Below are 12,984 nucleotides of genomic sequence, written 5' to 3' on the forward strand. Positions count from 1 at the left end.
TGGAGTTGCTTCATTTCGCCAAAGAAGTATTACAATTAGAATTATCCCCCAAAAAATCTTTTGGAGCTTCAATTCTCTGTTCCAATTTCCCGACGCGTCCGCATCGTTGTCCGTAGACATATATTTACAGCTACAGAGGTGTTTGAAATGACAAAAATATTCATGTTTTGGCAATGTCATATTTTAAGAAAATTTAATTTTGCAAACAACGAAATCTAACTTACATTGCAGTGTTCCTATTCCTATACTTAAATTTAAGAAAGTTTTTATACTCGTTATGTATAAAACTATATATTTTTATTTGTTTTATACTCGTTATATCGTTATACAAGAAGTTTGGTTTCCGATGACAAACCAAACTTCTTGTAAGTAACCTGCGGGATATTTAATTTCAAAATTTGAAATGTTTTATGTCATTTTAAACTTACCTTTAGGAACCAGTTAATTAAGTTAAAATATTTCGAGGAAAAAAGTTTAACTGAAGTGCAGTAAAAGGTGTGTATAATTTAATAGGCAAACAAGAAATTCATGTGGTGTCACCACCAGTTTTTTTTTTTTTAACTTCATGATCAAACACCACTTTACTAGCGCTTATGTCGCATAACATTCAACAAAATCACAAAAATTTTAAAAGCAGCATATGCTTAAAATTCTGGATACAATAATGTATGAATGAATTCCCATACATTTTTTAGCTTAGAAGGGCTATTATTATCAAGCCTCATTTTGTGTCAAATTATTTTTCTTATCCGTTTCACTTTACAAATAACTAACAGGTTGTCTAAAATATTTACTAAAAAACAAATATAAAAATCTAAAATGTTTCAGATGTTATGCCCAAAAGAGCGTTTTTTTAACATTTTGTGTGTTACCTTTATTTATTAAATATCATGTTCGTCGCACCTAAACCATTAAATTCAGATCAACAGCAATGTCGCAAAATAATTTTAAAATGAGCATGTCTTTAGAATTTCTGATACACAGTCCGCACGCTGGATATAAAAATGTTTTATTTTTCGTACAGTTTGCCATTGCTTGCATAATTTATTTTTAAAAATACATGGCGATAACATTTGGTAGCAATATTTGAAAGAGATACGAAAAAAATGAGATTTGAAAATAATAGCTCCTCTAGGGCTAATAAAAAAAGGGTAAGTAAAGACAGTTAATTCCTTCTCATCAAACTTCAAAGTTATTGTTTCTAGCTATATTAAATTCATCACATTTTCCTAGCTTTTCACGATCAATTGCTTTAACATTAAACTGCAATCGATACTCGATTACTCATTAAATGATCCCTACTTAAAAAAAAAGGTTAAAGTTGTTTATTGTAGAACATTGGAAAATTACTATTACAAACAATCGCCGTCAAAAACTGTATACAGAAAATATAAAGCGTAAAAGAATGTTATGTGGGACAAGAAACAGTGATAGCAGATGATATCGTAATATTTAAAAGTTGTTTTCATCCACAATAGTACGTAGTTTGCAATATAGAAAAACTGCATAATAAAAAACAAAGTTCTGTAGAAGTCTGAACTCAGTGACACTGTTCAAGTTCTCTCGTAAATATTTTAACGCCATAAATGTAAGTGATTCATATTAAAGTGCAATAAAATTCCGAAAGATCTACGATGGATTTGTAAATTGTTCTTCCAGTTCATAGAATGGCCAACAGGTGGGCAGTATGATATCGCATCACCGAAGAAGGAAGCAACGTTAGGAAAAAATGGCCACCCCATTACAGACCGCCTTAAGGCAATTGATGCGTTGTTGAGTAATGAAGGTTTTAAGTGAACTGGAAGTTCATCGCAAGTGAAAGCGCAATACCAAGGTTACTTGCTATACCAAGAGGAACTTCTCACTATTAAAATCAGAAGATTAGCGCTTTCCTACTAGAAATCTTCGAGCATGTGAAGTCACTGACTCATAGTCTAGTCAGAAACAACTATTTCCTACTTCCTTTGTGTCTTTATTTCTTCCACTTCCGAAAGTCAAGTGACGTAATTGAACTTGGGCATTGGGAAGAGAATCATCTTGTTTGTATACTGACCTTGCGCAATATGGTGGTTCTTACTGTCCCTGCAGCGTAGCAAGTGTACGAGTGATGAAGGTATGAAAGCGGTGAAAAAAGATCTTTCAATCAGTAGCCATTAAAATGATGCTGACTTTCTTCTAGGATGTAAATGGGAATGGAGCATACATGAAAAAGAAGGTAACAGCTACCAATGCTTCTTAGATTTGCTTTAAACCGCCTTCGCTTTGCAATCAAAAGCAAATGACAAACTATGGGCTTCATTTCTATTGTTAAATGATGGCGATACTTGATCGCGTACTGCCCATTTAACGATTGCAGCAATTCAGGATATTGGTTTTCAGTATCTCATATATTCATCTTACTTACCAGACATTACTTCTAGTATATGTTCTAATGGCTGAAAAAGGCTATGGGAAACAAGTATTTCTGAAGAAACCAATGCACAGGACAAACAATGCAGAAAAACAATGCGCAATGGGAAACAATACGCAGGACAAACTACAGTGCATGACTGTTACCTGTAACTTTAATCATAATTTCAAGGTTAAGAACTGAAGATAACTTGATCAAAAGAGCTTCAAGTTATATTTCGCCATCCGAGTTACCTTGTAACCATAGGGAAACAGCTGAAGTAGACAATTTTAATAATTATTTTTTCTTCGCCTCATTTCCGTTTAACGTATTTTGCTTCATGAAAAGCTCATGAATAAAAACTCACTTGAATTATTGTCTCAAATGAGGTGGAGAAATAAGAGTTGTGTAGCGATGACTACACGCGTTACGATTGCAAAAGGCGGAGGGTTAGCGACGGCTTTGAAGCTCCAGTTTTACCCCTTTGATAGTCATCAAAGAGCTCAGCTCGCAATTCAGTTACGCACCGCAGTGGGTACAAGCGAACTAGCTCTCATTACATATTTACGATTGATAGATATTTACGATTGATTGTACTTAAAACTAAAAAAAGAATTGCTTAAACAAGCAGACGCCAAAGGGTTAAAGAAACAGACTATGGCTATGGACGCAACCAAACGAAGTCTTGTCTCGAGTTATCCACGTAATTCCGAAACGCTAGAATACATGCATTGCATGTCGTAAGAACTAAATAGTAAAATGACATACGTACAATCTTTCAGCATTTTGTTATTTGCCTCATAGTAATTGATATTTTTTAATCACTGCCATGTTATTTATTTTCTTCATTTCTAATTATGTTTATTATCCTTTTATTTACAGTGTGTTCTTTTTGTTTTGAATAGTAATTTAATTTAGTTAACCAAATGAATTTGTTCTCTAAATTAAGCTGCTTAAAGCTACGGATAAATTATTTGTAGCATTTCTATGTTCATTATGTAAATATAAAATAATAAATATAAATTATTCCTTTCACCTGTGTTTTTTAACTGCATTCAGATTAAGTGTGATTTTGATTATGCGTATGCGGCGTCCCCGACGTTACCCCGATAAATCGGGAAAATAATTGTATTTTGAAAATTTTCTCAATTAAAATTCGTCTCAAATTAAAAACGGAGGGAAATTTAAATTCCAAGCACTCTTTGTTCAACAACAAGCAAAATAATTGAAAGACACACATTATTACTATTCTATAATTAAAATCTGGACATCATAGAACTGATTTGAGTCATTTCCATGTGTTTATTTACATCATATTTTGGTCTTGCAGCTAGATTCTCGGCTGATTACTATGATATGGGTTTCAGTCTTCTTGATGACGACAGCGACAAACGAACGGAACTCACTTTAGAAGAATGTGCCCGAATATGTTCTGAGGAACTGAAAAGCACTTGCAAATCCTTCAATTACTGCCCCGCATCAAATATTGGAACAGACAGCTCTTGCTCTCTAAGCTCCAAGATGATAACGGATAATGCAGTCACTACTACTTCTATGGCAGACAAGAACTGCCATCATTACGAAAGTAAGGGGCTTTTACATTTATTTCCTTACCTTTACTTCTGAATAAAGATAATCAATGGATATATTTACGAAAAATACAAACGTGAGACGGAAGAATTATATTTAATTACATTTAATTATTAGAATCATATTTAACAGAAAGAAAACTTGACAGGAAGCTTTCGAAGTTTCATTTACTTTTAAATTGCAACGATGCTGTAAGATTTAAAGCTAATAGATAATAATAAATATAATGCAAAAATTCCTTTCATTTTTTAGAATATTAATTTTTATATTCAAACCATCTGCAATAAATTATTTTCCAATTTTTATCATCGTAAATTACGTTACGTTGCATTTATCCCCCATGCAGATTGACGAGTTGCCAGTTTTCAAATGTGATAACATTCGACGCTACATAAGATTTTTAATTTTCTTTTAAAATTAAAACTGTGCATTTATTAATTAATTAAAAGCTTTAAGAATAATACGAACACTTCTTAATAATTTAAACTGTAAAACCTCTTGAGACACCTCCTGAGACCCTCTAAGTTATTGCCTTTTTAAAAGAAATCAGTATTTTGAAAAACGTAATTAAACTAATGTGAATATCACCATCAATTATGTTCTATAAAGCGACCACTTCGAACGAAGCTAAGAATAATCTCTAATCTGGATAGACGCTTTAAAGAGGTTTCTCTATATCTCCATATTATACTTTAATAATATCTTAAACTGATGTAATTTATAATGAATCTAATTCATGCGATTTACAGAGGGTGTTTACACATTTTTAGAATGATTTCGATAAAGATTTTTTTTAATAAATGCAAATATTTTGGAATAGACATTTCTAACAATAGCTTATTATTTAAAAAGAGAAATATCGTCTGCTACTTTTAAATTTATTCTTCTTTCAAAATGTCGAACTGTAAACAAACTGTGGATGAAAGGATATGTTTCTGCGTTTTTTGAAGAGAAATATTCCCGTTCCATAATTCAAAAACGTTGCAAAAGGCACTATATTAAAATTTCTGTATGCATAAAAACAACATTATTAATTGAAAAGAGAAAAACCTCCAGTTACTTCTACATGGAAAGAAGACTTACTTGAAAAAGGTACGTACTGTTTCTAACGTTTCACAAGCTAAATCATTGGTAATAAGAAAACTTCGCCGAAGCAGAAATCAATACCAAAGTCATTAAATACATCTTTGGCAAGAATAAATAAATAAAAGAAAAAAAAAATTTAAAAAAAAAAAAATTAAAAAAAAAAAAAATCTGAAATTTTTCAGATTTTAAATTACGTCCAAAGGGGCGTTTTTTTAACGTTTTGAGTGTTACCTTTATTTATTAAATATCATGTTCTTTGCACTTAAACCATAAAATTCAGTTCAAGAGCAATATCACAAAATAATGTTAAATTAAGCATATCTTTAGAATTTCCGATATACACAGTCTCGCGAGCTGGAGATAAAAGTATTTTTTTTTATATATAACGTTGCCATTTCTCGCTTTTAAAGCATTGAGTTTGTAAATCAAAAATTCGTTAAAGTTTTACAAAATATAAAATCTATAATAAAACAAATTCCAAATTTGGGATTTCAGATGTCCATATTCGCAGTACGATTTCGTCATTCAAAATTCGATGGCTCTATGTACCATTGTTTTATCACAATGCGAGAAATAGACAATCATTTATGCAGATTTTTCATTATTTAATTTCTTCAAATATAATGCAGGACTCTAACATTTTGTGGCAACAGTTTGAAAAGTGAACCGACGTTTATAGGAGTCCGACGCAAAATCGCAAAACGAAAACAATAGTCCTTCAGGGACAAAGCCCCTTTGGACTAATAATAAACCAAAATCTAAATATATCAGAAGTTCAAACAAGAGTAATTAGCGTTAAATTTTAGAATTTACACTACTAGTTTCTAAAGTTTTACTGCAGAACCTTCTTCTTCACCTGCAAGACCTATAATGCTTGTACTCATGCGATACCAATAGAAGCAATAGAAAACTCCCTTAAAAGCGGAGGGTAAATTCGGATTGGAATTTGTATCATTAACTAGAACTGAAAGATTTTTATGAACGTAAAACGCATGTGAAAAATCTAGGTCGCCAAAGGACGATATTTTTTAATAATTTTGGTTACAGAAAAATGAAAAATATGAATTTTGTCCAATAATGTTGAGCAAACAGGTTAAGTATCAAATGGCAAGCTCTACATAGCTAATACTGAAATACATTATTTTAACTTTTTTTTTATTAGCAACATCCATTTTAATTTGCAGAAAGCAATTTTTGTTTTTTCTTTTAGCGACTAACATTTGAAGAATCTTTCCAGCATCTGGAATGAAAGTAGGCTAGGTATCAGATTACAAATTCTGTTTACCTAATTCTTTAATCTGTTTTATTACCATGTTTGATATCTAGATTTTAAAGTTCTTTTTCAAAATTGCGTAATCAAGGAACAAAATTTTTAGCAATTTATTAACCGGAAAAAAGATGAAACAGACTGATATATAACAGAATGGAAACAAGAGAATAAAAATCTGCATTTATCTTTTCAAACTACTCGGATTCACTAAAACGCGTTATTCTGTTTACAGTTTCTGAGAATGTCATTACATAGTGGAGGAATATTAACTCAAAAATTAAGCCGTATCGAGTATCTATATGTCTCAGCAAGATTGTATTTCGTAAAAGCGAAGATAAAAACGAATCGTTAATAAATATTTTCCTAAAAAAATGATAAATCTCGTGCATAAAAATGATAATTTCTCGCTCTAAAGAGAATAAGATCATTTTTGGTAACTCCAACTAAAAAATATAAATCATGCCGAGTAATAACAATAAATAAGAAAATATTCTCAAAAATTAAATCTTTAATTAAAAATATAATGCAACTAAAAACACTTTTTATGCGATAAGCTTTTATTTAAATTAGGTATGGCAATGCACTAAAAAGAAAAAATAATTCATCGTATAGTTTAATGGGAATAATAAATTGAGTATTTTTTTTACAGAATTCATCTGGAATTTTATATCACGAATAATAAAAGTATGAAGTACCCGTCATAATTTTAAGTGACCAGTCTGCATTAGACTACAACACATTTTTTAAATAAAATTCATAAAATCGCTCAATTAATATTTTCTATCATTCTTGTTTTAAAGTAGGCGAATAATTTCTTTTATAATCCGTTAAAATTTCAAAATTTTACATTCCATACATTTTTAGGTATTGAAAGTTAAAAGTAAGCGTACAACAGTCTGAAAAATTTCCCGAAGAGGCACATGGTAAGTTTATTTAAGTAGGCATACCAACTGAAACCATTCAATCGCTTCTCATTTTCAAATTCAATGTCACATGCATTCATCTTTCTCGCTTTGAGACTTCTTGAGAGTGTATGTTGCATACAGATTGAATATTCCTATTTTAGATAAGGAAATTATATTAAAAAAACCACGTGATTTATGTGGGACTACGCCATCAAATAATGTTAACAATGTCAGAAACAATCACCGTCTTTAAGACATGGTCAGTTTCACGGTGTAAATTTTCGACAGAAGCCATCTTCTGTCTGCAAAATTCAACCAAGGCTGAGGCTTGCAGTCAGATGGCAGTCATTTATCCAAATCCTTATCAGTGTCTCATTAAATTACCCAAATGATACAAACAGTGATCCCACTGGTACAAGATTCCTTGAAGCGGATGGAGGGAGACAGTTGATTTCAAAATTTAAACGCAGGAAAATTTGCGGTCTTGTGGGGAAAGTCCTGAAGATGCTTATTGCTTGAACCAATTTTTTTCAATGTGTGTACAAAGTCATTAAGACAGTTAAAACAATAATATAAAAATTATGATACATTAAATACGGTTACAAATATCATGAAAATAGAGTCAGAAGAACTTTCCTAGATATACAAGAATAGTTTGAGACTAGAGCTGTACAAATACAAATCTCATTACTATACTAGACAGAGATAGAAGCAACAAATTCGTACAAAAATCAGATATAAGAGTATTCACTAAACTCTAAATAAAGATATATACAAATACGCTAGATAAACATGTAAAAACATAATTATATAAAAATAATTTGAAAGTGTCAGATTTTATATTACGCCCAAAGGAGCATTTTTTCCCCTTTCCATACATATACACGTTTCGAGAACATTTGGAATAATATTCCTTTGGGCTAAAGCATTTGAAAACAACCTATCTTTAGAATTTCCGATAGCCAGTTTCCTGCATTGGAGATAATTTTTTTTTCCGTACAGCGCTGCCATTGCTAGCTTTGAAATCGTTGAATTGTTAATCAAAAAACGTTAAAGTTTTACAACATTTGAAATACACAATAAAATATTTCAAAACAGCATATGTTTCAGAATTTCCGATAGACCGTATATTTTTTTTTCTACAAGAGACCTGTAGATAAAAATGCTATTTTCCGAACAGTATTGCAATTGCTCGCTTTGAAATCAGTGAGTTTTTTAATTAAAAATTTGTTAAAGTTTCACAATAAATGAAATACAGACAAAAAAAATTCGAAATTTCAAATTTAGGGCTTTGAGTTGTCCATAGTCGGCTGGAGGACTACGTTATTCAAAAGTTAATGACTCTAGGCGCCGTTGTTTTTTCACAATGCGAAAAAAGTGCATGCATTCATGCAGATTCTTCATTATTTTTTTTTAAATATAATAATACAAGGCGATAATATTTGGTGACAACAGTTTGAAAAGTGATTCAGACTTATATAGTGATTCAATGCAAAATCCCGTTTTGAGACTAATAACCCTTCTGGGCTAATAATATTAACGAGTAAAGATGACTATTACATAAATCTGCTTCGAACAGCTTTTGTGCATAGTAAGTAAGAGGACAAGAACACAAGTCATTAAGATTTTTTTTACACATGGAAAAGAAACAGTTTTCTGACAGTCGTGTAGTATGAATGAGTCCTGAGTCCATGCGCGAATTCAGCATCAATTCATTGATGTCAATGCTCTAAGACCAGCAAAGTGTAACAGTCATCTGTTGTATTAAAAAATACGTATAAAAGAAAAAATCAGCAGTTCAACAACTCAGTATGCTTTGGGCCCGAAACTCAGATCACTAGTTCACTGTTTAAGGAAAGGTTCTCAATATTTCAACGTTCAAGAGACCTTATCTTACTATCATGAGTGGCAGCGCAAGCTGGCATTTATGACATCGAAACAGCTGAATGAACTTGCCAATAAGGGCAACCAATAATATGCAGCTTCAACTCCGTTCGATTGTTTCCAGCACGTTTTATTGTCTAGAACTCGGTGCCCTAGCATAACAGCTTATTACTTTTTTTATTGTTATTATTATTATTATTATTATTATGGACTTCAATGTGCTGTGAGATTTGCTTTGTTGTTACCCGGGGTTACTTATGATAGTCATTAATTAAATACAATCTGAGATGTGTTATTTTCATGCAGTAAATTGTAGCAAGTATGCATTAATGTGCTAACTATGCATGTTCATGTTTGAAGTACCTTTTATTATTTAATGCTTATAATCGAACATGTCAGTCCGCTTCTTTCACATTCACTGAATTCGCATACTTTTGAAGGAGGGATTTAAATACATAGATAATTATCTAAATGTTCTGTGTGTTTTTTCAAATAATTGTCGATGTTACATGTAAATTTATTCAGAAATTATTAGAAATTATTATACTTTATGCAAATTTCTTTTTTAGAGAAAAGTTCTGTTGATGACTGGGCTAAAGCTGAAAAAAAATTAGTTACGTCAGGATATACAAAGTGTAAGTATATGAGTTTTGCAATATTCTTTTACTCGTTCTATTTCTTTTTCACGAAACAAAAATATGTTAATTCCATTACGGTGGTGGTAGTGGTGGTGATGGTGTGTTGAGTTATGGCAAAGCACAAGAGGGCTATCTTCCTAAGGGGAGGGATGCCTTCGTGGAGGACTTTCTAAGGGAAACTGGCTCATATACACGTTACACATGAGGAAAACCACGAAAACGCCCATGCAGCCAGCCCGTTCGCGGGATTCGAACCTAGGACCGAACTACCAGTGTTCACCGACTTTACCGCTCGGCCGCTGGTGGGCCGTTAATTCCATTACATATTTTGAGACGATTTTTTTTTCCGCGAATGAGGTTGAACTATTTGGAATTCTGAATCATCATTAACACTATGTGCACTGTGTGCACTAGGCACTATGACAGAATTTAGAACAGGTGCAGATTCATAAAAGAATGCTAAAACTGTAAATCTTATTGCTTCTGAAGTGAATACCTTTATCCGAAAAGGATCTTCAAGTAAAAGCGACTTTGCTGGATAGTCAGAATTTGCAAGCAAAATGTTCAAGTACAGGAACTTCAAACGAAAAATCTGTTGGAGATGTTCCAGGACCATCCGCACAAAATAAGACTTCAAAGAAAATTCTACCTCATGAGATTCTAGTTAAGAAACCTTCTTAAAACTTTATTGTTGTTGATGAACGTTTATGCGCTTAAAACTCATTTATAAATCCATTTCTTGTTTGCAATTTCCACTGTATAATTGGTAGTAATGAGAGATGAGTTATCATTGAATGCACATTGTTGTCAAATAGCAACAAACGGTAAATAATCTATTAAAACAGTAGAAGAGGAAATCTATTTATTTAAATATTCCCCTATGTTATTGGAAAGACTTTTAGTAACACACATATATATATATTTGGTTCCAAAATAAAGCTTCATGCAGTGCAGGGTGAAGTACGACAGTACTAAATTAATTTACTAGTACTGAATATTTATTATTTAAAAATTTACCCATTAGTATCGCAACCATGGGAGTAGCTTCTAAAAGGGGTTTTAAAATTTTCTCACGTGATGTTTCGTGAGGAGGAGAAACAAGATCCACTTTCTGAAGTTCTGCGGAGTATCTAACATTCATTCCTATTCATTTCTAAGTCAATTGATCAGATACAGATCATTCCGCAAATAATATCAAACAACAAAATCTTCTTCTCGATTTCAAATCGGTGGCAAAATCTTCGTAAAGCAAATAGACTTTAACAGTTGACTCCTGACAAACACTGCAAGCCGAATGTATGAAGTCTCTCACCCAGTTGTGATAGCAATGTGCAGTTAGAAAATTCACCGACCATTATGTGTTCCCCTATACATTTATGGCCTGTACTGAACGCTAGTTTTATTCACGTTTAAAAACTATTCGAGTTAATCACTGTGGGTACTCACTGTTATATATATTACCTCATTCCTTAATGTACGATGCAGTTAATACCCTAAAATCCCCTCGTGATATTATGGTTTAATCACAGTAGACAGTTACCATTATTTATGTTACCCTATCCTTTTGCGTGCTATGTAATTACACACTCAGATCTTCCCATGAGTTTTGTGACTTTTATTGTACCCTAGCATTATTCATGTTTTAATGACTGTTATATTAATTCAGAAGTCAAACAACAACTGTTATATATTTATCATTTTTTTCTCTTATAGCGGGTTTTGCTGGATTAGTTGTTGGTATGCTAGCTCTTGGTCTTCTTGTAGGAATCGTAGCCTTCCTACTCTATTCTTATTACCGTTCAAGATATGCAGGTGATGGATTGAGCGTCCGGTTCACGAAACAAGAGAATTCATGAGAAAGCAAATATAATTTAGTGGCACATCCAAAAAAGCAGACAAGTAACAAACATCAAAAGTTAAAGAACTGTCTGAACTGTGTGAGTCACCAGATATTTAACCAATGACTTATCAACGTGTATTAGAAACTTATTTTCTCGAAGTGAATTCCGTTACTTGTCTTTTTTGTTTTTACGTGTTTGTGTCGTCTAAAGAATTTTGTTTTTGTAGTATTACAATAAAATGTATTCTGATTCTACTATCTTTGAGTCGTTTTGCGTATATTAAGATATTAACTGCTGCAAACAAACTCAAAATTTCTGGTAATTTTTGCAATAACATTATTTTTTTTTCTTAATTAAAATTTTCTTTTAATGGCGTACATTGCCTAATTCAGCTTAAGGTACGTCTGCGAAGAGTTGACAAAAATTAAACCAATATAGTTTTATTAAAACTAAAAATTTTAAAAACTTTTCTGCATCTGAATATGATTTTGCTCCAAATTGTTTGTTAGAGAAGGAGATTTCTTTCAAGAAAGACAACAACATATACAACAGAAAATTCCTCAGAACTCAAAACCTCTATAAAAATTCCGATTTGAGTCAAATTCTTCAGTTTTGAACAATATTAATTTTCTTCTGTGCAAAACGGAATTGTAATACACTTCATATAGTTCATGGCATTAGTGCGATAAATCTTCTTCGTAAGAATCTCAGTAATAATAATGTTAAGGTAATTAATTATAAATATGGGAAGAACAGAAAATTAACTTTATTTCTCAGATCCTTTGAGATATAATAATTTTTTAAGTCCTAGATTAAGCGCGTGAGTGACAGGTGTCCCACAGTGATATTTGTCACAAGTTTCCAACATAATCTGTTGATTTTCGAAGTAACTGTGAAACAGTGATGATTTCGAAGTCACTGTGAATAAACACATTGTGATGATTTTTGCGCCTTTCTGTAGCTAAAAGTTAATGATTGGTGTTTTTTTGTGTCGGCAGTATCACAAAAATTATTTTCCTTATTCTAGATACATTTTAATGGGTAGATGTCTTCTGCCACCCACGCGCCTAATTGTGCAACACAAATACACGAATTAAATATCCTTCGTTGATTTTTAACTCGAAGAAGAGTCAAAGAATATTCCGAAATCTGAAATTATTTCTAATAGTAGAAAATGTTAAAGATTGGTTTGATTTAATCACGGCAAAGCACTTTATCTGAGCTTTATAAAAAGAAAGATACCTTCGTGGATGTCTTTTTAAAGTAAACTGGTCGTATACACGCTACATATGGGGAAAACCCCGAAAGTGCCCATGACACCATCCTATTCGCCTTGAAGGCGGTGAAATGTTCATAATTTAAAGCAGATAATCAGAATAAT

The 12,984-nt window shown here is 32.0% G+C and overlaps 1 protein-coding gene across 1 annotated transcript in view; it reads left to right on the plus strand.

Annotated features, from left to right (window-relative positions):
• Positions 1-11,860, plus strand: part of LOC118189260 (uncharacterized) — a 115,831-nt gene extending 103,971 nt beyond the window's left edge. The window contains exons 22-24 of the mRNA XM_035359843.2: positions 3,720-3,974; positions 9,694-9,759; positions 11,476-11,860. Coding sequence (XP_035215734.1) covers positions 3,720-3,974; positions 9,694-9,759; positions 11,476-11,618 — 464 coding nt within the window. The 3' untranslated portion in view covers positions 11,619-11,860. The remainder of the gene's footprint in view (positions 1-3,719; positions 3,975-9,693; positions 9,760-11,475) is intronic.
• The last annotated feature ends 1,124 nt before the right edge of the window (positions 11,861-12,984 follow it).

The sequence above is a fragment of the Stegodyphus dumicola genome, chromosome 10 (genome assembly GCF_044657685.1).
Source record: "Stegodyphus dumicola isolate Sdum_Otavi_A_Nest chromosome 10, ASM4465768v1".
Taxonomy (NCBI): domain Eukaryota; kingdom Metazoa; phylum Arthropoda; class Arachnida; order Araneae; family Eresidae; genus Stegodyphus; species Stegodyphus dumicola.